A 25,131-nucleotide genomic window follows, 5' to 3' on the forward strand; every position below is an offset into this window, starting at 1 on the left:
TGGTTTGTGGCATCAGATGCCAGGTGTCAAAATCTCCAGAGAAACTAAATCACAAAACGAACAAAACCTCGACACGTGGTCCAATGAGAGTGCCGATTTTGATGGAGCATTTTGAGCCACATATCTTTCTTTTGGGGACCAAAAATGGTTCACAGCCACAAGCTTCACAGTCCTACCATCCTCTATACCATGTCTTCCCCTTTCTTTTCTTTACAACTGTCTTTCTGTTGCTTCGTTCAGTCTTCATTCTGGTACACCACCTACTAGTTGCCCCCCATTTTGACCCTCTCGTTTTTATTTATTCTTATTTTATTTTATAATATTATTATTATTTTCAATTTCAATTTCCAATCCCTATTGAAAAACATAGCCATAGCCATAGCCGCCTCTGCCTTTAGCTGCTTGCTCTTATGATAAATACACTCTCAGGTTTCAACCTAATTGGTTTCAATTCGTTATTTCATTTTCAACTTTGTGTTCGTTTCTGACTCCTCTCAAAGCTTTGTTCTGTTTCTCTTACCAGTATTCTCCTTTCGCCTTCTTTTGTTTTATTATTTTCTATTTTCTTTTTTTTTTGGTATTTTTATGATTCGTGTGTATGCAAGGATGCTTGAGCTGTTTCACTTGTTATACTTTGATTATACTTTGTTCTTATTTGATTTGCGTATTTATGTATTCTAGATTCTAGAACTTAATTGAAGTGGATCTTGGAAAGAAAAGTGATATAGAAGAAACTGTTTCCCTGAATAATGGAGTTTCTACTTTCTTGGATCGTATACTGTGATTATAAGGTTACGTTTGGTTCGCAGTTAAAATTTTACTCATTAATGCCGTCTATTAAGATTTTCACCTCATTTTTAACTCTGCGACCAAACACACCTCAAGAATAGTTACTCACTTGCTAGTTTCTTCACATTATCTGTGGGATGTAGCCACAGCACAGGGGTGAAGGAATTCATTTAGAACTATAGGGTTTACAACCATGCTAAGTGTGATCAAAATCAGCTGTAGAATACACATTGAAATACAAAATACACCTTAAAAATGAGTTAAACTACATATGTATTTGTACACAAATATGTGGCGACTGATTTTAGTGTGTAAATGGCATTTTTTGTAGGGTTAATGGTTCTTCAAATTGTTTACATTTTGAAAATTTCAGTTTGGCTATAATATTTCTGCTATGAATGTTTTACTCCAAGTCTGTGTGTCAGAAAATTCTGCATATATCTTATGATAAAGGTTGTTGTTTCTTGCATGTTGATCATCATTTCTTTTTAACATTGTGTACAGATACTAGGTCATGGATTGGTATTACGGGAGTGATGTTAACGATTTTCTTGTTCCAAAAGATCAGGATTTATTGGATAGGCATCCTTCACCAGGGTGTTGGTCAAACTGGGGAGTAAATGCAAATGAAGGTTTTAATTTGCCGAAAAAGTTTGTTGTCATGGATTTCATGGACGAAAGTTTCGATAACCAATTCAGGCTTGAATCATCGATTCATAATCGGTTCAATGAAAGTTTGAATAATCAAATTGAGCTTGAATCATCTCTACAAGACAAAGATGGGTCTAGCAGTTCAAGTGTATGTGGCGGATTGCCTGAGAAATCTTTTCAACAAACTGCACTTTCATGTGATCAGCCTAATCACCAGCTTCAAGATCTACCGAGATTCAAACAGACCGATGATATTTTCTTGTACAAGCTTAACTTCCACAGTTTTGATACCTGGTTTTGTTCTTTGAATTGCTTTGGCTTGGCACTAGTATACTCTGCATGTTAGGAAGTCGAGTGCTAATTGAATTGCTCTGTCGATTTTGTTTGTCCGCTCAATTGTGAATTTCTTTAATGAAACACAGACTAACACACTATTTATAAACTCCATAAGCATATATATATGATATCATGATAAAGGCTTCAATTTTCTTCCAACATTTCTGTTTTGAAACACATCAGGGCTGTTCAATGTTCACTGGCTTACCATAGGCATATAGTTAATCTAATTGAAATAAATATCGAATATGATGTTACATCATTCACTTTTTTTTTTCCTTCACATAATTCAGGGATTATGTACCTGAAGATCTTCCCTATGTCGATAACCTGGAGAAATCATTTAACTTTTCACCCGAAAATCAATGCATTACACCTGGTGACTGTTCTTTTCTAGATATTCAGTGCAAACAAGCATGTTGGATATGGATGCAAAATATCTTAAAATACATATTTTCTTTTTGTCAGGTCAACTGCAGAAACACACTGCAGCTTCAAATTCTGATGATCTCCTTGATATAAAGGTGATAATACTTCTCGTTGATTAGTTTAAAAGTTGCTTTATCTATCACATGGCTTAGCAGGTACAATTTAATTAATTTCTGATTTGCCATCAGCTGTTTGTATAATTTTTTAATTTACATATGTACACATATGCATACACACCAATAGAAAGATGCATGCAATATTTACACTTGTATTCTGTCATCTAATTGTATGTGCCCACGTGTGCATGTGGCAGTCAAAATATTAAGATGGGAATGTTCAAATTTCCTTATTCCAATACACTCAACAAATTATCTAAGTGATTTGATTTCAGTTGATTTGGTTCTTTGCATGCCACTCAATGGAGTTATTTTTTGCTTTTAAATACATTATCCAGTGATATTTTTTCGAATAGGAACTTCATAGTAAGGGAGTCATTCAACTTCATTTGTATAAACTAGGAAAATTTTCATTCATCTAAAAATTTCTCAGCAGTCCACGTCATTTCACGAATCTAATTATCTAAACCTTTCAGTGGCAGCCAGAATTGACCATATTTGGAGTGTCTTGAAAGCTCTGAAATGTCTATTTTGCCCTTTGGAGCACGGATCAAAGTTTCTTTTATGAAATCTTTTGCAACATAGAAATCCTTGATCCTTTTATTGGACATCTTGTTTTGTTCTAAATCTCTACTTGCTCTAAGTTTTAATGGATTGTCCATTGCTTGTGTTTGTGGATTTAGGCTTCCTTATATGTTCTTCTCTCTTTCTACATGTCTTAAACTTTTGGTATAATTAGAAAAGTGTGTATATCTTTAGTGTGAAGCCATCATATATTGCATTTATTTTTATCATTTTGGGAAAAAAATAAAATAAAGCATACAATTGTAATATGTAGCTTCAGCTTTTCAAACTTATAATGTAATGTAATCCATTTCATTTCTTTTCAAGGCACTGCCAGCCAACGTCTTAGACTCTTATGAGCAATCCAGCAGGGACGAGGTCTTGAACGAGCAGTCATCGCTTGAGGAATCTATACTGCATGATCTCGAGATGGTGATTGGGCAGGTGAAGCGACTGAGAGCACAAATCCTTGACATATGATTAATTTAATGGAAACTTATGCCTTTTTTTTTTTGTTGTTGTTGACCAGTTCACTGAAAAGACCCGTATTTGCTTCCGAGATGCTCTATACCGTCTTGCCCGAAATAATGAACATCAGCATTCAGTGCAAGACCAGGAAAAAGATGTTGACATGAAAAATGTAATGCTACATATGGATCAAAATCAAACAGTGAGGTACATGATTTAAGTCTGCTTAATATCTATTCGGTTTTTTTGTCCCCTATCTGATGCATTATAACTTGTTTAATGATGAATTATACTAAGATGCATCTTAATATATCTTTTTTATCAAGAGAAATTCTTAGAACTCTCCTTCTCAAAGCCATTCATGTTTTAATTTTAAAAAATTATTACAATAAACTAACCATGGTTAAATTAACCAAAATAAGCAATCATCTTCTCTCATGCGATACTATTTTCGCTGACGGTGCTGTCATCAGTGGCATCAGTCTTTTGGATCGCCTTCTCTCTGCTCTCTTTATCAGTATCCGTCGCCCGAACCTACATGTAAGTTTAAAATTCAAGCAAACGAACCATACTAAAATCTAAATCTTCATATCAAAACAGGTTAAAAAAAAAACTCCTCCCAAGATAACTCCTAGGAATCTAGGTTTTGCTTCCACCATTCTCTGAAGTTTGATCCTTATTTTCGTTGTAATCCTTCATATCTTTATTTCCATGGTAAACACCTCGTATCTCTTCTATTGATATGGCTTTTGTACCTTTCCTCACATAACCACCATCTTGTTTTTGGTTATTACATAAGAACAAGTTTTTTAATTGATTTTTGGTCAAATTCCATAACAGTAATAGTGGTGCAAGAGAGTTGATTTTGTCCAAGAGCATCTAAGAATTTCTCATGGTATCAAGGATTCAAAGATAGTGCCGTTTATACTCTGTACTTCTGTACTATTGACACCCTTGATTCATCTTGTGCTTTTAGGTCTCAGGAAAAGATTCCGATGGAATCGGAGACGAACTGCGTCGACAGGGTGATTGCGAACCTTATGTTCAACAAGATGGAGTATAACATGCATGGTCTTCCTATGATGACATCAACCGTAAGCTCCGAGCAAGAAGTGACTGACAGCAATGCTATATACACTAAAAACTCAAAAGCCTCAAATCCTGCGCAGAAATTTCACTATCCCAACCAACAAAAACTACCAGGAGACAGCGAGGTTCCGTGGTTTGAAATAAGTAACCAACAGAAAGACATGAGTTCACATATTGAATTTGGAAATCCTGTGAAGAAGTCTTTCATGCTAGAGTTTGGTTAGATGATGTGATTGGTAGCTGTAGGGAAGTAGCTATACCAAAAATAAGAGAGGAAAAAAAGAAAAGAAAAACCAAGTTCATGTAATTATTCAGTCCTACTACTACAGTTTATGCAATATGCATGTGTATATATATGCCTTTGCATTATACTATAATTATCTGTATTATTTAGTTTTATTCAATGCTTGCTGTGCCCAACCAGCTCAGTTTTGTTTTCTTGGAATGTAAATGCTTGAATTGATCAAATTTGTTGCTTCAGATTTACAGTTAATACGAATGCAATATATATTGGAAAATTGTATTCTTAAATATTATCCTCAAATTAAGATTTAATTTTACGATGAGAAAAAAAATAAGGCCCTGAAATAAGTACGGGTTGGAACTTGGTAAAAATCGATGAAAAATCAGTTTAATCACATTCTGATTTTTCAATATGAAGTTAGGTCATAAAAAAAATTTTCAATTTTTATAAAAGGATTTTTTTAAGGAGAGAAATTTGTAATTGATAAATTTAATGTATAAAAATTGAATTCCTAAGTTTTAATTAAATTAAATTAGTATTTTAAATTAATTAATGTGTATTATGGTAGTCTCTAATTCAATAAAAAGTTGTGGTAAAAAAAATATTGATTCATATTAGTTAATTTGAAGGGGGTAATTTGATCAAATTGAAAATTTTGAAATTTATTTGACTCGTGTATAAATTCGGAAGTACCAATTTGATCATTTATTAAATTTATAATAATGATGATATATTCTAAATAATATATTTTATATTTATATATTTGATTTGATTCGGTTCTAATTCTGTTCTACCATGTTGGGTTTTTAAATTTCTGAGCCAATTGCTTAAACCGGTCTGGTTTACAAAACCGGAAAAAGTACCTCTCCCATTATTGACCCAATGAGTCAATGACCCTTCTTTTGAATCCCCTTTTATTCATTCCCAAAAATAGTTTAAAAAAAAAAAAAAGCAAAGGGTATCGAAGAAGTGCAGAGCAAGGTCCAGTAACGACGCCGTTCCTGTGTGAGTGTTTTTCCCTCATTGCGTATTCTGTTGTTCTTAACTTCAGAAATTTTTCGCTGTTAGAATGTTTTCTACTATTGATTTGATTTAATTTATTGTGGTTTATTGTTTTGGTGTATGAATGATTATTATTCATCGCGTCGCTGATTCCGCGTTGTGTGCAAATGTTTTCATACCTAAATATTTCGAACAATTTGAGCTGATTTAATAAGATTGTATGTAAACGGAAGGGGTGAATACTATTATCCAGAATCTTCTATCTGGTAGAGTTGAAACTGAGAAAAATCTCGTTTCATTTGGAAATCTTCCTTACTGTGTTTATACTTCATAGGGTGGCACATGTGACTATGAATACTAATACTTGGTATTTTCTATGTCTAGACGGAAGCAATTTGCGTTCTGTTTATTTGATATCTATTCTTTACTTTCTTGAATAGTGTTTCTAAGATCGAAATATACAGATAGTAGATACATAAACTTGAGTTACTTTAATCATAATCAGCAATGAATGTTAGAAAACATGCTTGCTTAGTTTATTTAGCTGAAACAACAATTTCCTTCTTTAGTCATGTTTGTTTTTGCTAGTGTGAACCGATGCGCACCCGTATTTGTTGACGAAGATGATATAATTGCTTCTTTTGTTAGTGCAGAGAATGTTTAAGAACACTTTCCAATCTGGATTTCTCTCCATCTTATACAGCCTTGGGTATGTTGTGTTTTTTGAGTCTACATGATTTGACTTTTGAATATTTACTATAAAAATGGTGAGACTGTAACTCTATTGGTTCCTTATTTTATTTTTAGGAGCAAACCTTTGCAGATATGGGACAAAGAAGGTATGTGCCTTCTGTTACTGTTATTGTGTAACTGTATAAAGTGGTTGGTCATATTTGGATTGGTTTATATTAAAATTATATAACCTTGCATTTTATAAGAAATATGTTGGTCAACTAGGGTCGTACCTTTCTATCATTATTTAACTATTTGAGTTGTGAAAGAATTTATGTGAACTAAGTGCACATGGAAGGAATGGATTTTGGCATTTCCATTATGTGCAATGTGGTGAAGGAGAATTATTCTGTTCTTAGTTTAATTTGTCAACTTACTGTGTGTCTCATTGAACTGAAAACCTATGCATTCTAATTCTAATTCTAATTCATGTATCTGCTTTTAGTTTAAATTTGTGCCTCTGAGGAAAACTCCTGCTTTTTCAGATTATTATGCCCACAATATGTCGTAACTGTTGAAGATTACAATCCAAACTTGTGATGTGGATTTGTGGGATTTTGTAATCTCTAACTTCACTTGTGACTGTTGAATACTTGAATATAGTATGGTAGGAACAGATTCTAAGTAGTTTACAACAGACAGAGGAAGAAAACTTAGTGGCTGCAGCTGTGTTTGTTAGAAAGAGAGGGAGGAAATGGCGGGAAACACTGCTAAAATGTCACTTAGGAGTAAGAGTGATATAATGAGAGTGGGAAGTTTCTGTGTTGTCTAATCATTTGTTTCAGCTTGTAAGAGAGCAAGGCTCTCATTCCTCAGAGTTAGAATTTCCCCAATTGTACATTCTAGTGCTCTTGGCGCATTGCCAAGGAATAGGATCCCTAATCTCTTTCCCATTGCTGATACCTCTTCTAACACAGTATTTTAGTAACTATAGAAGTTCTTAGTTTTTTAATTATAAAAGTTGAGTCTGTTGAAAACAAACAATAAAATATTTGCCAATGATTTTAGGTTTGTGTATGGAAATGAAACCTGTTTCAACCTGCTAATTATTATATCAACTTGGCTTTCCAAGGTGAATATGATGTATGACTAATTTTGTCGTGGACCGTTTTATAGTTGTGAATGGACATATAAAGCGACCACAGGATGAAGACATACAATCAAATGTGCTGGAAATAGTTGGATCAAATATTCAGTCGACATACATTACATGCCCAGCTGACCCAGCTGCAACACTTGGCATAAAACTTCCATTCCTTGTTATGATTGTGAAGAATCTAAAGAAGTATTTCACTTTTGAGATTCAAATTTTGGACGATAAGAATGTCAGAAGACGATTTCGAGCATCTAATTTCCAAGTGTGTAAGTCTGCCCCTGTTTGCATTGTATGGGTTTCTTGAAAATCTCTTGGCCATTTATTTATTCAATGTCCATTTTACGTATGAGTACTCTATTATTTGACAGAAATTCTGGCTAAAATCTTGGTTTGCCTTGTCTAAATCCAATTGTGGAAGTACATTATACAAAAAAGTTCCACTAGTTTGAATAATTCTGCAGGATAAAATTATAATATTATTTAATGTAGAACTTGTTTATGGCCCACAACACTTGTTGCAACTCTGCCCAGTTTGATGAATGTGCAATTTGACATTTTTTTTTCTCTTTTCTAATTTATTGATATTATTATGAGGTAAAATGTTACACTTTTGGGTTTAAATATGTTTAGTCCCTATAAAATTGTTTTCTTTTTCTCTTGTCATGTTAACATTCAATGGAGATAAATTGATGGCAGGGAATGAAACCAGACATTTTAAAATTTCTCATGATCAAAATAAAAATATTTACAGGCAGCAAAAGAAAAAATCATGAATTTTGTAACTAAAAACTTATTAAACTCTCCACCCTTTTGTTTGGAAGCGGAGGAGAAGAAAAAGAGAAAAGGGGGGGGGGGGGTTGTTACATATGTAACGACAAGGTTTCAGTTTATATTAGCTCTACATACTAGTTATGAAAATCTTGTAAGGACTTGTGTTGATTTTAAATGATTCAATAGCTTGCTAGAGGCAGTTATTTAGTACCAAGCGATCATTTTTAAGCTCAATGATAATGATGATGTTAATTACTACTAAAAAGATATATTTGCTTATTTATACTGTTGCATTTTCTTTGAAAGCAAATCTCAAGGTCACCGGTTTTCGGAAGTAAACACCTTTCATCTTCAAGCATAGATGCCTTGTTCTGTATGAATTACTGTTCAGCTAGGCATCCCAAGTGATGAACTATTTTGTATGTTACAGGCTGTCACTAGAGTTAAGCCATACATTTGCACCATGCCGCTTAGAATGGATGATGGGTGGAATCAAATCCAGTTGAACTTAGCGGACTTCACGAAGAGAGCATATGGCACAAATTATATGGAGACCCTGCGGGTTCAAGTGCATGCAAACTGTCGCCTGAGAAGGATATATTTCTCCGATCGCTTGTATTCTGAAGAGGAACTACCACCAGAATTCAAATTGTACCTTCCGATGCAGGTTAGAGATGCCCCCCATGTGCAACCTTACATCTCTTCTTTCCATCTCATTTGATTCAGGCCTTATATCATTTTCTATTTGTCGTCTGCAGAAAGCATGAACAAGTCATAGCATGAGGAATTCAGAGCCTGAAGGCGGTCGAGCGATGGATTTTTTTTTTGGAACACTATAATTGTTCTATTTCCCCTCTTTCTGTCAGAAATTAAGCAGTAGTTTGGTTCTGATGTATGGTGATTTATGCTTATATGTGATAGTATCTTGCTAAGAACACAATGATGAATGAGATGCAACTGGGATTGCATGAATAATGTACATTACATGGTTATATGAAAGCTGGCCTGTATGCTTTTCTAATGGCCCGTGTGTGATTCTAGGGTTTCATGAAATAGACGATCAAACACGTTGTTAGTGACATTTGTATAGGGCGAAAAAAAGTTTTGGCCTCTTATGGAATTCGACAAAAATGCTTGCAGATAAAGTTCAATTTCGAGTTCTTGAATCGATGCTTTGTCTCGTCTTGTATATGTATGATTGTTCCGGCAGGTTAGGCAGTGTGGGTTTTCAGCGGGATACTTTTCCGGTGGTTTAGGCCGGCCAACAGCTTTAAACAGCTTTAAACAGGCTTAAATTTATTTATTTTTTATCATACAAGATATTAATTTAATTTAATTTAGAAGTATCATATGCTATAACTTATTTTACTTTCCACATATTTATATTATATTACATGACACACCACTCCCATTAACATTATTGCCAAAATGAGTTAAATATATTGTTTATATTCCTGAAGAAGGGAGAGGAATGAGTGAAGTAGTGTTGATGAGGAAGCTGTTCTGCAACCAGTTGGTAGAAAAGCCCCATGACTCCGGTGTGACCTCGCGTGGTGCTGTAGTGCTCCACAGTTAATTTTGAGTAATGCTACACTTCCAAGTCATTTTATGAACCAAGTTCAACCAAGTTAAACAATAAGATTTGGAATAATACTAGTCATAACTGATTTTTGTTATGTTAAACTAACTTTGTTGGGCTTGGTTAACAAAAAGACTCAGGAAAAAAGATCCTCTAAAAGTGATAAAGTAATGCTTTAATCACCTTTGAATTTGTAATATTTATTATGTGTGAGCCCCACTATCTTAATTCAATGGTGATTAATAATGTATTTTTTTTTCTCTAAAGTGACAATACAACTTTAGAGGATCCAGATCCAAAGACTTGGATGTGTAACATTATTCTTTAATTTTTCGCCATCAATGATCTTTACAGAACCTGGTTTAGGATAACAAGTGATCATTCCTACAATGTAACCTGACTCATTTCCTGCATTATCCCCAGTTCCATAATTTGCCATTGAGGTACATGTAACCCTTCCACCCTGCACAAATCTCAGAACACAAGCTACACAACAATATACATTTAACTTCTTGATCAAGACATATATCAGCTTTCAAATTGCAAAACAAGGCCAAATTGTGCTTGACCAAAATATTTTTCACCTATGATCCTAACTTGAAAATATCACACCGGATGATGAACAAAAAACAGAATTTAGAGGAAAGAATCATTATTCTTTACAGGTTGAAATAACAACTTTTCATATGAAGTCATGGCACTAGAAAGTAATTTCCACTGATTCCACCTGAATGAAGAAATGAAGAACTTTTTCTATCATCTTATGCTGAAAAAATAAACAACTTTTTCTATGGTCACTCTTCATAAACAAGGACGAAGATGATGACTGGTACTAGGAAGTTACTGTCCCCAACCCATGTCCGGCCCATCCCCACCATTGTCCATAACTCTCTTGCCGATGACACCCAATTGAATTCTATTGCACCGTTTTGCCCCAAAGACATTTCCGGTTTAGCCACTGATCTCATCAAATCATATTTTGATAAGGGGTCCATTGAAGAAGCACGCATGCTGTTTGATGAAATGTCACATAGAGATGTTGTCACTTGGACTGCTATGATTACTGGCTACAATTCTTGCAACCACCATGGTCGTGCGTGGAGCGTGTTCTGTGAGATGTTGAGATACGGGACGCGGTCTAACGAGTTCACCTTGTCTGCAGTTTTGAAGACATGTAAGGGGCTGAGTGCGCTTTTGTGTGGGAAGTTGGTTCATGGGTTGGCTATAAAGAATGGTACTCAAGGGTCATCCATATATGTTGATAATGCGCTAATGGATGTGTATGCCACTTGCTGTAGTAGCATGGACAGTGCAAGAATGGTTTTTGAGAGTATCCTTAACAAGAATGCTGTCTCATGGACAACTTTGATAACTGGATATACTCATAGAGGAGATGCTTATGGTGGCCTTCGAGCTTTCCGCCAAATGCTTCTGGTAGGTTCCCACTTTTCTTCAACTTTTCTGGTTCCAAATCCATGTTTGTTTTACTCAAAACGATGGGTCTCATAGCAGCAAAGAAAAACAATAGAGAACACATTTTTTTCTTTTCAACAAAATGTTAAATTGTGTATTCATATAACGGATGCTGTGAGATCTCTACCACTTTGTTCCATCCTACAAAACTCATGTATTCTGTTAAGATTAAGGCTCCTCTAAGGTGATAAACTAAGGAGGTAACCACAATCATTAACCATTTATTGATTAAGGGTAGGTAACCTCTAATTTTCTCATTTGCAAGATAAACTCACCTTAGAGGAACTTCAAGGAAAACATTAAAATTCTTGGTAGAGTGCTCAGTATAATGGGGTTTTCATATTTCCTTGGCGATAAACAGGAGGAAGGAGAGCTGAGCCCCTTCAGCTTTTCAATTGCTGTTAGAGCTTGTGCATCTACTGGCTTGGGTAATTTGGGCAAGCAGGTACATGCTGCAGTGATTAATCATGGATTTGGGTCCAATCTTCCTGTCATGAATTCTATACTGGACATGTATTTCAAGTCTTGTTCAGCATGCGAGGCAAAGCAATTATTCTTTGAAATGAGTCAGAAAGATACTATCACATGGAATACCTTGATAGCTGGTTTTGAGACATTGGATCCTAAACAATCATTCTGCATCTTTTCTCAAATGGTATCTGAAGGTTTTAGTCCAAATTGCTTCACATTCACCAGTGTGGTAGCTGCATGTGGTAACTCAGCATTTCTGTATTGTGGGCAGCAGCTTCATGGGGGAATTTTTCGTAGAGGCTTCAATAACAATTTGGCATTATCCAATGCCCTTATTGACATGTATGGAAAGTGTGGAAACATAACAGATTCACATAAAATATTTAGCCAAATGCCATGCAAAAATTTGGTCTCCTGGACTTCCATGCTGATTGGATACGGGGCTCATGGGCATGGAAAAGAAGCTACTAAATTATTCAATGAGATGGTCAGATCAGGTATCAAACCTGATAGGATAGTGTTCATGGCAGTTCTGAGTGCTTGTAGCCATGCCGGACTAGTGGATGAGGGCCTGAGATATTTTAGACTATTGACAAGATTTTATAATGTTGCACCCGATCAAGAGATATATGGATGTGTAGTCGATCTGCTTGGGCGTGCTGGTAGAGTAAAGGAAGCTTATCAACTAATAGAGAATATGCCTTTTAAGCCGGATGAATCTATATGGGTTGCCCTTCTTGGGGCTTGTAAAGCTCATAAACAACGAAGTATAGGCAAACTGGCAGCTTCAAGGGTGTTGGAAATGAAGCCAAATAGAGCTGGAACTTATGTGCTTTTATCAAATTTTTTTGCTGCTGAAGGTAACTGGACTGGTGCTGCCTGCTTAAGGAAGCTTATGAGAGGTATTAAAAATAAGAAAGAGGCAGGGATGAGCTGGATTGAATTGAAAAACCAGGTTTACAGTTTTGTTGTTGGAGGTGAATTTGTTTCTTCAAACGAGCAGATTGTTGAAGTTTTGGAAGTATTGATTACGCATATGAAAGATTTTGGATATACACTTGACTTAGATTGCTTTGTACATGACCAAGAAAATGAGGTTTGAACACAAGCCATATGGTTAATATGTCATTGCCGAATGCTCAGCTGTTCATAGCAGCTCATTTGGTTCAATTCTTGCTATCTCAATCAACTTGTTCATAAGAAACCGGAAAGAGTCCAGCATTTTACATGTTTTAGTGGAGAGAGTTGCTTCAATTAGTTCAGAAAATAGAAATCAACAGAAAATTAATTGGAAGAAGAGCAGGTTATCTTTTGATTAAGTACTGTTCTTTCTTGCTCTCAGGGACGCAAGAATCATTTATTGGAAGAGAGAAGGCAAATAATGGCAATGAATTTTGCATGAGATTTGTGAGCTTAGATGTTTGTATACTTAGAATCAAATGATATTTGATGCTGATCAAGAAAGATGAAAGAGATAGTTATTAGTTATTACTGAATAGGGATGACTGTCTCATTCTGATTGTGATTCGATGGGGAAATGAAATTAGGAATCACACTCCTTGTTTTATGCCATTCATACATGTATACAATGGGTAAAAAATACCCTTCTTGTTACGTGCATATTGCACATATTGTGATTTTTTTTAGCTATTGTTATTAATTTTTTATACTGGATTTTTTTATGTTTTAATGATTCAATAGCTTGCTAGAGGCAGTTATTTAAGAACACAATGATGAATGAGATGCAACTGGGATTGCATGAATAATGTACATTACATGGTTATATGAAAGCTGGCTCTGTATGCTTTTCTAATGGGCTGTGTATGATTCCAGGGTTTCATGAAATAGACAATCAAACACGTTGTTAGTGACATTTGCAGATAAAGTTTTGGCCTCTTATGGAATTCGACAATAATGCTTGCAGATAAAGTTAAATTTCTAGTTCTTGAATCGATGCATTGTCTCCTATTGTATATGTATGATTGTTCCGGGCTTCCGGCAGGTTAGGCAGTGTGGGTTTTCAGCGGGATACTTTTCCGGCGGTTTAGGCCGGCCAACAGCTGGGTCTAGGTCTTAGCCCATTTTGCCACCCCGCCCCATCATTCATTGTAGAACCATCTGTTGGGGTGTCTTTCTAGAGAGCTAAACTTCAGCAAGGATTCTTACATAGCATATAAGCAGATGCATAATGCATTGCCATATTTTAACAGGATTACCTCCCCTCCAAATCTAATGAAGTTCAATTACTGAAGCAAAACCGAGATAACGAAAGCAATAACAATAAGAATTTTTAATGACAGATGACACTTAGAAAGTCACTCATTCAAGTTTAGCAACATTTTTGGACTTGACATCCTCCAAACCTAGGAAAAATGAAGAAAATCTATGGTGGCGAATAACCAATGTAAGGATGAAAACATTAGCTGCATGAAACACTAAGCTTGCCACCCAAAGCTCTAAGAATACGTTTTTACCCTTGAACTCAAGCAGATAACCCCACATTAGCCAATGGACCTGAGCTCCCATCCATGAAAGAATGCAAAGCATGCCATCCCATTTAAGCTTCATTTTGCTCCATGGTAATATCAGAGGCAACAAGCAAAAGAACCATACAAAATACTGTGCAGTTATCACCTGCAAAATAAAAAAGCATTTATTAGTGCACTCATGGTCTTGAGCATTAACTTAATTACTCTAAACTAGAATAAAATAGCACAATATTCTTTCAAATATTATATATTTTTAGATATTATCGCTTGCAAATTGCAAAAGGTATATTAATTTTATGATTTAAGTGTACAACATAGTTCCCAATATAGACAAAGTTGTGCATCATAATAAAGAATCTAATATACCAAAGTCCTTGCAAACAATTAAATGGGAATAAGAACTAATGGAAAATTTAAGTGCAAACCTTGTTGAATGCTACAAATGCTACAGTCTGAGCAAATAGACAGAATGGCAAATCCTTTGCAAAACAGAAAATAAGAACCAGCTGCACCATGAACTGCGGCAAAAATGAGATAAGCTTCTCCATCACTGAAATATCATAACCATAGTGAAGATAGATGTGATAGAAATAGATGGAGAAGTTGTGCCTTGGGTCTGTTCTAGTAAGGTGGTATAGTAGTGCCTCATGTAGGAATTCCCATCCATATAAATAATAGGACAAACCAGTAAATAAGAAGAAAACCGCTGCCGAAACCATTCCAAACATCAGCCTCTTCCTTGTAAATATGCATTTTAAGAGATTATGTAAGGAACACAAGCAATTCCCATCATTGAGTCTTTCTGCTTGAGCAGCAGTCCAGTTCTTTAGGATAGGTTTCCGATTGGATGGGAAGAAATTTGGATCAAGAACCAGGACAATAGGGATGGCATAAATTATGGGATAAATCCTGAAATGGACAATAAGTCCATACCAAAATGCTGACTGCAACAGATTACCTGTAAAATGTGGCAGGAAAAAGATAAGGCACAAAAGCATACAATGAAGTCTTCAAAAGACATGCAAATATCAAATATTGTATACCTTTTACAAAAATATGTTGCTTTGAAGCATCAACAGAATTTGAACTTAATAATAAAAAATGCAAGGCTCTAACATAAATTATCAACAGAGGAAAGGCAAAAGTCGAATTAAAACGTAGCTAGAAGGCTGTTTTCTGATCCCCTATTCCACCAAATACAACATCAATTATATACTGCAGTTTATTTAGCTTTCAGAATGATTGGAAGGAGATATTTAAAATCGAACAGGGTCAAAAAGTGAAGATTATTATTATCATTGTCCATTTAAAAAAATAAAAATCAGGCTTTTTACTATACATGTTGAAAATTTGACTTACTATTTTATTTACATTTCTTTTTTTTTATTGATTCTTGTCATTTTATTGAAAGTTAGGGTCAAAATATTTGTGAAGAGTCACCGAAACGCAGAATGTAAAACCTATTTGTGAAAACTGATTTTTCTTATATCAAGATAAATGACCAAAATATAGCTACCAGTGGATCAAACATAATAGCCACATGTTAGAACATAGAAAGGATTACAGATTAAAAGATTGACAATCTATACTCATTACACTATTTACATCATAGAGAAGTAGAACTGTACCTTTCATAAGACAGATAATTATCCACAATATCATGGCACAAACAACAGGTTCACAGTTCCCACGTGTCCCTATGGTGAAAGTAAATGGATTGAAGAGCCATGTCATGACACAATAGTTGCAGAGTTTTCTGGGTACCTTCCTCTGCTGTAGAATAAAATGGATAAAATATCCCACCAGCAAATCTGCATTTTAGACATGATATTTATGGTTAGGTATAACGTTTGGAAAATTATTCAACACAGGATTTCTATAAAGAAAGTTAATCTAGACTCAATTTAAAGTAGTTAATTACAAACGTTAAAATAAGGGCAATACCAGGACTGGCTCAGAGATAGGAAGAAACTAGAAAGTAAAAAAAAGGTGTAAAATTGTTATTGTTTATTCAATTCAGGGATCTGACATTCTCTACAAAAGAATAACCAAATGACAAAACATCTCTTCTTTCAACCTTATCCTTTCTATTTATTTATACTAAATCCTAACTAAGCATTTATAATTAAGAGGGGCCTAAAAAGGAAATTTCTCATAATTGTGACTCCAACATTGTAATAACCATATTTCTGATGCAATAAGCTATAAGATATAGTTCCATCTCTATTTTGAAAGAATTAATTTTTATTTTTCTACTTCCTATGAAAGGAAAAATTGGCTGAACAAAAGAAAGAATCTATGTTAAACATCATCTAATATACACTACACAAGACATAATTATCTGCACAACTAAATCCATACCTGAAGCTGAGAAGATAAACTTTCCCCAAGATCGATGGATTAATGAATTAGGAATGAGAAGAAACGCAAGCAGGGGGGAATAGCGATATGTGGTCCTCTTATAAGGGGAATCACCCGAAGCCATTAAAGACGCAGCATCAGAAAATACTAGGTAATCAACATCGGTATAATTAACCTCCATATGAGCATCTTGCCACTCTCCATATATAATTAAAATAACACGAAATATGGCAGAGAATAAAAGCAGTGACGTAAAATCCAATGATCGCATATCTGAAAGATTAATCACGCTGACAAATTAAAAAAAGATGGTCAACAGTAACACAGTTAATCAACTATACATCTTCAAGTACACATAAGGTTGCCTCAGTATCTTAGCAACAAGCTGAAAACATTGACTTCGCCATTATCATTATGGCCACAGTGGATTTTAATAGAAGATGCTACCTTTGTCTCTTCCAGATGATTTATCATTTCTTGTGGCACTGTGGGATCCAATTAGTATAACCAGTAATTCAATCAGTTCAAATTTGTCATGATTTGATTTTGTTTCAGTTTTGTTAATCAAGATTGTTGGTTTAAATTTAACTGCGATCACCTTAAGGACCAATGGACTTAACATCGCGACCTATGACACCAGTAATGGGAGCAGCCCTTGTACTAGATGCTAATCAGAGAAACTATACGGAAATAAAGTTGCACCTTGCTAAAAGCTATAACTTTAGAACTAGTGGTAATAACTCATTCCAAAGTGCTTGCTCAAAGTTGCACCCTTGCTAACCACTATTGCTTTCTATTGGCATCAGAGTGCTCTTAAACTTGCAGTCTTCTGTCATAGTTAATCGGCAATTGGAATAAGGCAATGCAGCTTAAAGTTCATATATATCCAAACACACCCAGGCATTTTATCAAACAGTTAAGGTGCAATTAAGAAACAACTTTAAGATGAGAAATTGAGACTAGAGAAATGAAAAAGACAATTCAGTTTAGAATGTTATGTAACTGGGATTACCTGAGAATTTCAATAGATTGCTATGGCAAATATGAGGATCCAGAGGAGCCTTTGGGTTGGGTCTGCTACTTCACCGTCAACGAAGAGGAACGGAGGCACCAAAGCGCGACATTAGCGACGGCAAACTGGCGGCTTCGGATAAGGCAACGACAACCCAGAAACGGCGGAGCTTTCACTCCGGCAACGACGGCATCTTCGAGTCAACGGCAGCGAAGAGGAACGGGTGGGACGAAGCAGAAGGGGCCTTAGGGGTACACAGGGAACCAGTAAGGGTGGGTCGGGTTCCAGGGTATATGGTTTCGGGCGGGTTCTAGTTGTTCGAGTCGGGTCATCCATTGCTGGCCCAAGGCCAAGCCCAAAACAAAAAATTTAAAACAAAACCTGAAAATAACAAATTCAGGTTGGTTTATTTTTGGCACAAGAGCAAGGAGGGTGTTGTTCACATCAGCTATAGCTTCAGGTATGGTTTATTTTTGGCACAAGACATCATTTTGAAAGAATTAATTTTAATTAATAAGATATGTGATAATTTTTAACTAAACACACTATAAATTATTGGTATTTTATAATTTTATAATGTACTATTAATATTGTTATATTGCTTTTATGTAATTATTATATTAAAAATAAAATTGTAAAAAAAATTATAATTATATATATATATATATTTATAAATCTTTTAAAAAACTAACTCTAATAATTATATGTTAATTATTTTTATAGAAATAAAAAATTTATCTAAAATTCGGCCCCTCCATATTAAACTTTCTGGATCCGTTCCTAATTGTGGTTAGTAATTTGTTTTGTGTAGTAGGTCAAATTAATTTGATTCTTAAGAATGGAAAAAATTTGTTATTCTAAGTGGGTTTTTGCTGATGAAATATTACACCTTATGGTGTGTCACCATTGTTTTCTACTACCATTTGTGCTAGATAAGCTTTTATAAGATTCATTTAACGTTTAACTAATTTATATTGATCGAATGATCAGCTCTGCGACGAATTAATCCTTAACCTCTCGCGTTAGTTAGAGAATATCGTAGCCAACCAAAAAAACATTCATTTAACTTTAAAAACCCTAATATATCTCTTGAGCTTTGCATTTTTTTTACTTTGAATATTACTATATTAGTCATCTGTTGATGTTGATTAATAATTCTTTTGTTCTTCTTGCCAAAGAAAGGCAACAAAGAACAAGAAGCCTACTTTCAAATTCAGATTTTGGCATACAGGATTTTACAACCAAGAGTTGTTTCATGATGAGCACTATATATTCATCAAACCATAATCAAAGAAATTGAATACACCAATTAACAAAAGAATATACGATGGATTGCTATCATATTCATCACTACTCAAAGACTTCATATGATACAAATATCTCTAACATGGAATCTTAGAGGTGAACCACTCCATGACCGAAAATGGAGCCTTGATCAAAGCCAGAGCAAACTCAACTATGAGGGTCACACAAAGGCAACATGGGCATATGCATGTCAAAATCAACCTGAAAACAATTCAATTTCATCAACCTCTGAAAAGAGACAACCGTCTACCAAAAATTATCCATTTACGTTTATAAGCTACACACCAATCATTTATATATTCAACACAATTCATATTTTAAACGAATCTAATAATTGGATAATTAGTAAGTAATTAGTTATTTGGGTATTATTCATGGAATAATATCAAAAGGGAACCTTAAAGAAAAAGAAAAAGAGAACTGGACATTTTTTTAATGGAAAAATAAGATAAACTGAACTAAGATAATGTAAAAGATAAGTTAATAAATATTTTGGTTGATTCATAAATCGATTAGAATCTCTTAAATTGATAAATGGATATTTGGTTCCTATTAAAACCGTGACATGTGAGACTTCTTACTATTAATTAATGTATGAGTTGCTACTTCTTCACACAATACTCCACTGAGTTGACTCGATTTTACTGAAGTTGCATGACTCCACCCAATTAAGGGACCAAGTTCTTTACCATCTTAACTAATTTTACATCTATAAAAATCGATAATAGATATTTATCTATTGTAAATAGATATGAGAGTATAGGGGGAAAAAAAAAAGTCAAAAACACTTACCCAACGATCCAAACAATGATACCCACAAGGGAGATTAGGAGAGAAACGAAGGCAAAAGGTAGGCCTAACAGAAACCCAATAGGCCTGCATTTTCGGTCCTCATCAGAGCAACAACAACACATTATATATGGCTTTGATAAATGATAATGCCCTCTTTTTTAGTGCTTATTGCCTTATGTATCTGAAGTTTGCTAATTGCTACTACCTCCTATTTGTTAATTTCTGAGAAGGCAAATACAGTATAAATTATAAACTACAACCTTGACGGGGGAGCACAATTATAAATATTATTAGAAGAGATTAATCAACTTTCTTAGTAGTTTCTTTTTATTGTCCACATGTCATGTTATATGATATTGTAACATAAAAATTATGCAAGTGGGATACTTTACTAATATATTGATATTGATATATGATTAAATATTAAAATAAATAAATAGATGTCTTGTTTTGAATTTTTAATACTAGAAATCTGTCAGAATTAGATTCTTATAAAAGCCACACAAACACGTAGCTATTTTCGCCGGTTACCAAATCAAGTTGATTACCACTAAATAATATGATTTCACGTTGATTATTGCGTCTTTCTACGTGATTAACAGACCTTCCTCCTTGCATACGAGTAAACGACACTTGCTTGTAGATATGGACAAAGATTTAATTATAATTTTATAAAAAAAAATTATCCTTTCTGGGGGATAGTCAATTAGATGTTGCAAAGGCAAAGCCAATTGAGTAAGGCCATGTAATATATTCGGCTTATAAGTAATTTGGAAAAAAAATGACATAGGTATATATCAGAGAAATTTTCATGCATCATAAAAAAAATTTATGCAGACAATTAATTGATATTACAGCATTAATAAAAATAACTAATTTTCAAGCTCACTATTCAAAAGTCATCTAAACTTATAAATCTGATTGAATAATAGTACACAGAGCATCAAAATTAAACTCTATATCAGGGTACAAGTAGACTTTCCTATACTTATTGTAGATTGTCATATCCCGATCAAGCTAATACAAACCCACCTTTAGTGTTGGATAATAAATAATAAAGAGAATGAATGCTAATTTAAATTGACAGCTAAATGGAATAAACAATCAAATATTACAAGGATAAAGTCTTAATTATGGCAATTGAGACTTTTTCCTTGTAGTTGTTGATTGTTTACTCTCTTTTATCTGTCAAATTAGCATTTCCTTAAACAAAACAGAGATTAAAAGAAAGGGAAAAAAACAAAACCAAGTGGTAGAAAATTGTTAGGTTCCCTGTTGATATGAACATGAAAAATGAGTAGAGAGAAAAAATTTTCTATCCCGATTTCATTTCATTTGGTTTGTGATAAACTAACACTCACATTCATACACATAAAGACCTACTTTCAGATGAAATCATTGAAATCAGAATGCAGTTTTACAAAGGTCCTAAGCATTAGCACAAATATATTGATAGTGAATTTATAAGCGGTTCCTAATCACCTTAGGGGGGAAAACTCCATGTTTGCTTCTTAAAGAGTAGATGATGTTACAACAGCAAGATTGAAGACCGAACCTAGTTACTGGTCAATTGTCATTGCTTCTGAGCCTCCACTTCCATTCTCCATCCCATTCTTAAGTTCCTCGGTTGCTATTCTCATCTCCTCGACCAGATTCTTCTGCTCTTCCTCTATCGTGTTCTGCAACTCATCCACCTGAAGAAAGGTTAAGCAACAGCGACAGAATAAATGTTACTGTAAGTTGTTTTACATGCACAACATTTTCCTTTCCAAAATGCAGGATACAACATACAAGTAAAAGATGAAATATTAGATAGAATAAAGAAAAAAAAATAGATAAATGCAGTTTTCCTATCATTCTAAGCATCACACAACATATTCAGCAAGCATAAAGGTTTAAACATGGCACAAGATTTTAAGACATGAAAATCAGTGTTGTTTCATAAATGTAAAAAACAAATACTGTAGTCATAAATCTTGGCCTTTTAGAAGGATTGGCTTGTATTAAAATTGGCAACCTTTAATCGATATGTACCAAAAATATTAAGTACAGACTGGAAGAAAAACTTCAGCAAAACAGAAGAAGAGAAAAGCAGAATATAAAACAATTTGTTTTGAAATTTTTGAACCAAAGAGTCTCAATGTCTGAATCACAATCACCATCGACATACTAATTCAACAGTTTCAATTTTGCATCTGACAAAGGTGAGCATAACAGAGATATAAATCTCCTGCAACCATCAAAAGATAAAGATAATAGTTGTGTTAACAAGTATGACAATATAGTTTGGATAAAGTTGGAACTTTTTAATAATGTTGGACTTAGATGGGAGGTGCTTACATTTGCAAAATAGCACATGGTCACAATATGTTACTATAAAGAACGTAAGGAAATGACAAATATGGCATAACTCTTGCACATTTAATCCCAAATTTTAGACTAGCTTTATAAGATAAGAATAAGCATTTGTGTTGAGTTCCATTATCATCAGTGCAAAGAGAGAATGGATAGAAAGAAATGTACAATGTGAAGTGTGATTCACCCTTTTATAGGGGAATGACTAAAACTAATAACAAGTTAACTGGATCATTATAGAAGAAATGCTGAGAGAATGAATTACTACTAAGCACTAATTCACTAAACCCCTATCTCCTTAGGCAGGGTTGCCTATACGTATTACATGAGGCCATAGTTCCTTGTCATAAATCATATCTGAATTAAACCCATTTAAGCTTAAATCTCTATCATAACATGAATTACTACATTGATAGTTTTTTTCTATTGGTTCTTGTTCTTGTACAGAGAACCTCTAGTGTTCCTATTTTGTCTATTTGTAAATACTTGTTCTCCACTAAATAAAATCTCTTTAACATTACTAAGAAATAATAAAGAAGAAAAAGTGAGACATGCTTGAGTCCAACTTTTCATACTAGTATGCCACAGCTATTCCTCAGCACAAATGACTTGTTCTGTTTATCTGCCTCTTTTAAATAGCATTCTATATTTCTGTTTTTGCATTCTCTTTTACAAAAATGAGTTCTCTTTCTAAAATCATTCAGACTGCACCAATAAGTAATGCCTCTATGTATTCCATGGCAAGCCTATCAATTGTAAATCATCATGCAATTTCAATCTATAAGAGTATTTAATTGAATGCCGTATGTGACCAATGGCAGCTAGATATTATGAACCTATACAATTTATGCATTTTTAGAGAGTTTAGTTTTACTTTGACATTATGATGCAGCCAGGACCAGGAGCATTTTTTTCCCTTTTCGATAAAAAAAAGATTTGTGTTGATCATAAGAAAGAAGATGGAAAAGAGATCCTCTATACAAGAACCACAACATACAAAAAGAACTATGAACAAAGCATAGCTTTCCAATCTCTCAAAATATATGAGCGAATATCCTCTAAATAGACTGTGTACTCTTCACGAACAAGAGGCCAAGCACTTGAACTCTATCTATCACAAAACATGATTGTCATAAAATGAAATTGAAGGTGCAAGAATTGCACTTCAACCACATACTCCAGTCGGGGGCATACATAAGGCAATGCCACAAGAATTTGGCCTCCTTCCCCTTTGTTATACCCATAAAGCTTCCAAAAGCCGAGGACATTATATAGAGGGTTGAAGAGAAGGTAAATAACGGAAGTGGGTGGGTAAGTGGAAGCGAAAGAAGGGTATGTGTGGGTGGAATACTGGAATTGACCTCCTAGCATAGGATCTAATAGAATCAAAATTTTAATCCCAAATTGGATTGAAATACTAGATGTTCCAATTTCCAAATGTACTTCACTTGATTATACTAAAATAAACATGCTCTAGAGTAAATCACCAACGTTTAATTGAGTTTGGAACTATTCAATTAAACTACATGAAAGCCATAATTCATAACATCTACATTTACCACACAGAAGCATAACAGATAAACACAAAAAGGCAACCCTAAACCACAAAATTGATTCAAATTCTACAAAAGAAAAACAACAGAGCAATCAGATAAAGCCATCAATGCATATAGCATAAGCGAGAACCACTCACCACATGCAACAAAAGAGCGAATTGCTTCTTCCGAAGCTCCAACAATCTGGAACCAGCAGTATTCTCCATGTCCAACGCCATGATTTCTTTCTCCAACTGCGTAATGAGCTTCTGCGTCTCTGACCTTGGCGGTTGCTGAGCAATCAATTTCCTGATAGCCTCACACTCCTCTTTATGCCGTCTCTCAACTTTACTCTCTTCCAGAAGCTTCTTAAGATCTTCAATGTCGTTCTGCGCTATCAAGATCTGTCGATTCGTTTCGTCCTTGAGCTCGTTGAAATTCTCCTGCTCTCTGATATTTGCATCAACAATGGCTTTGCTCTTCAGAAGCGGGATCTCGAAAGTCGTGAGCTCCTGCAAGAACGCTCTCGCGAGCTTGTCGCAGTCGCTGTAGTTGTCGGCGTCGTCCTTTTCAATCTCGGAGACGAAAGCAGTGAACTTCTTCTGAAGCTTCTTCAATGGAGGCTCGCCCCTCGTTGTTGTTGTGCGAGTGAGAAGCCTGTGTTTGATGATGACGTCATCTTCGGCGGGACCGAAGGCGTATGTGGCTGCAACTGCCTCTCCCCGCCCTGAAACCTTTCTCCCTTTCAGCATCTCAATTTCTTCACAAACCCACTCTCAATTCTCAAACATGTATCAGTGTGTTGGGATTTGGGCTACACAGTTACGATTGGATTTGGGTTTCATTTTTTATTTGAAAAAAAAGAATTGGGCTTGAGATACTACTAAGTTGATAGTTTTTGGGCCTTTTTAATTTAAGAAAACAAAAAACAAACAACTAACTTGGGTTGAATTGTTTTGAATTATGTAAAATGTATGCAACCTTCTTTACTTTGTCTTATAGAGAGATATAGTGAAAAATAAAAAAAAAAATGTATGTAATAATCCTAACTAATTCGAGTTGTTCTAGTAACTAGTTCATCAATTCTGTTACGTTACTAACAGTATTTTTGTCAACTTCTGCCAACTCTTGTTTATGATCATGTTTAATAGAAGTGTTTTTATGGCTATATCTAATAGAAGTGTTTTATATATATATTTTTTGGATGTGTTTTCTTATACATATGTTTAAAATATAATAATTAATTATTATTGGTAATAAGTTGACAAATAATATATTGAACCGGACCTTGTACCGGTCTGGTTTGGTATATTAACCGCTTAAGGAAATAAACCGGTCAAAACTGGTACGAACCGATTAAACCGGCTCAAACTGATACGGTCAACGGTCAACCCGCATGCCGATGATGTCAGCATGCGGGTTGTGAAATTTATTGCGGGGAGTAGGAGTCGAATTTGGGTCTTCTGAATTGA

General features: G+C 34.6%; 6 protein-coding genes across 10 annotated transcripts; 3 read left to right on the plus strand and 3 right to left on the minus strand.

Annotated features, from left to right (window-relative positions):
• Positions 1 to 377: 377 nt before the first annotated feature.
• Positions 378 to 4,960, plus strand: LOC112716950 (protein LNK4-like). The gene is given in 7 exon segments (XM_072205560.1): positions 378 to 522; positions 1,294 to 1,597; positions 1,599 to 1,701; positions 2,245 to 2,300; positions 3,213 to 3,329; positions 3,415 to 3,560; positions 4,330 to 4,960. Coding segments are annotated over 6 exon segments (1,053 nt in total). The 5' UTR covers positions 378 to 522; positions 1,294 to 1,303; the 3' UTR covers positions 4,667 to 4,960.
• A 577-nt stretch (positions 4,961 to 5,537) lies between these two features.
• LOC112716954 (uncharacterized) lies at positions 5,538 to 9,453 on the plus strand. 2 transcript variants are annotated; one of them, XM_025769026.2, is made up of 6 exons: positions 5,538 to 5,691; positions 6,337 to 6,397; positions 6,496 to 6,527; positions 7,537 to 7,778; positions 8,718 to 8,954; positions 9,046 to 9,453. In XM_025769026.2, the coding sequence occupies exons 1-6, from the start codon at positions 5,577 to 5,579 to the stop codon at positions 9,052 to 9,054; spliced, it is 696 nt and encodes a 231-aa protein (XP_025624811.1). In that variant the 5' UTR covers positions 5,538 to 5,576; the 3' UTR covers positions 9,055 to 9,453. The 2 variants fall into 2 exon arrangements, with proteins under 2 accessions (XP_025624811.1, XP_025624812.1); XM_025769027.2 differs by having other exon boundaries at positions 5,548 to 5,691; positions 6,342 to 6,397.
• Positions 9,454 to 10,254: 801 nt separating this feature from the next.
• On the plus strand, positions 10,255 to 13,623 carry LOC112716952 (putative pentatricopeptide repeat-containing protein At1g56570). The gene is made up of 2 exons (XM_025769022.3): positions 10,255 to 11,300; positions 11,701 to 13,623. The coding sequence occupies exons 1-2, from the start codon at positions 10,686 to 10,688 to the stop codon at positions 12,910 to 12,912; spliced, it is 1,827 nt and encodes a 608-aa protein (XP_025624807.1). The 5' UTR covers positions 10,255 to 10,685; the 3' UTR covers positions 12,913 to 13,623.
• A 450-nt stretch (positions 13,624 to 14,073) lies between these two features.
• LOC112716953 (GPI mannosyltransferase 1) lies at positions 14,074 to 18,091 on the minus strand. 3 transcript variants are annotated; one of them, XM_025769023.2, is made up of 5 exons: positions 17,673 to 18,091; positions 16,661 to 16,933; positions 15,928 to 16,110; positions 14,725 to 15,257; positions 14,074 to 14,444 (listed from the first exon to the last, which is right to left on the minus strand). In XM_025769023.2, exons 2-5 carry the CDS (start codon positions 16,929 to 16,931, stop codon positions 14,130 to 14,132), a joined length of 1,302 nt encoding a protein of 433 aa, XP_025624808.1. In that variant the 5' UTR covers positions 16,932 to 16,933; positions 17,673 to 18,091; the 3' UTR covers positions 14,074 to 14,129. The 3 variants fall into 3 exon arrangements, with proteins under 3 accessions (XP_025624808.1, XP_025624810.1, XP_025624809.1); XM_025769025.2 differs by having other exon boundaries at positions 16,661 to 16,807; positions 17,673 to 17,937; XM_025769024.3 differs by having other exon boundaries at positions 16,661 to 16,950; positions 17,673 to 17,937.
• An 890-nt stretch (positions 18,092 to 18,981) lies between these two features.
• On the minus strand, positions 18,982 to 20,640 carry LOC112716957 (signaling peptide TAXIMIN 1). The gene is made up of 2 exons (XM_025769030.3): positions 19,770 to 20,640; positions 18,982 to 19,178 (listed from the first exon to the last, which is right to left on the minus strand). Exons 1-2 carry the CDS (start codon positions 19,889 to 19,891, stop codon positions 19,055 to 19,057), a joined length of 246 nt encoding a protein of 81 aa, XP_025624815.1. The 5' UTR covers positions 19,892 to 20,640; the 3' UTR covers positions 18,982 to 19,054.
• On the minus strand, positions 18,982 to 24,531 carry LOC112716955 (THO complex subunit 7A). 2 transcript variants are annotated; one of them, XR_003812116.2, is made up of 3 exons: positions 23,818 to 24,443; positions 21,252 to 21,463; positions 18,982 to 19,178 (listed from the first exon to the last, which is right to left on the minus strand). XR_003812116.2 is itself a non-coding variant. In XM_025769029.3 (2 exons), exons 1-2 carry the CDS (start codon positions 24,409 to 24,411, stop codon positions 21,329 to 21,331), a joined length of 729 nt encoding a protein of 242 aa, XP_025624814.1. In that variant the 5' UTR covers positions 24,412 to 24,531; the 3' UTR covers positions 21,068 to 21,328. The 2 variants fall into 2 exon arrangements, 1 of the variants encoding a protein (XP_025624814.1); XM_025769029.3 differs by lacking the exon at positions 18,982 to 19,178 and having other exon boundaries at positions 21,068 to 21,463; positions 23,818 to 24,531.
• Between the last annotated feature and the right edge of the window lie 600 nt (positions 24,532 to 25,131).

The sequence above is a fragment of the Arachis hypogaea genome, chromosome 10 (genome assembly GCF_003086295.3).
Source record: "Arachis hypogaea cultivar Tifrunner chromosome 10, arahy.Tifrunner.gnm2.J5K5, whole genome shotgun sequence".
Classification (NCBI taxonomy): domain Eukaryota; kingdom Viridiplantae; phylum Streptophyta; class Magnoliopsida; order Fabales; family Fabaceae; genus Arachis; species Arachis hypogaea.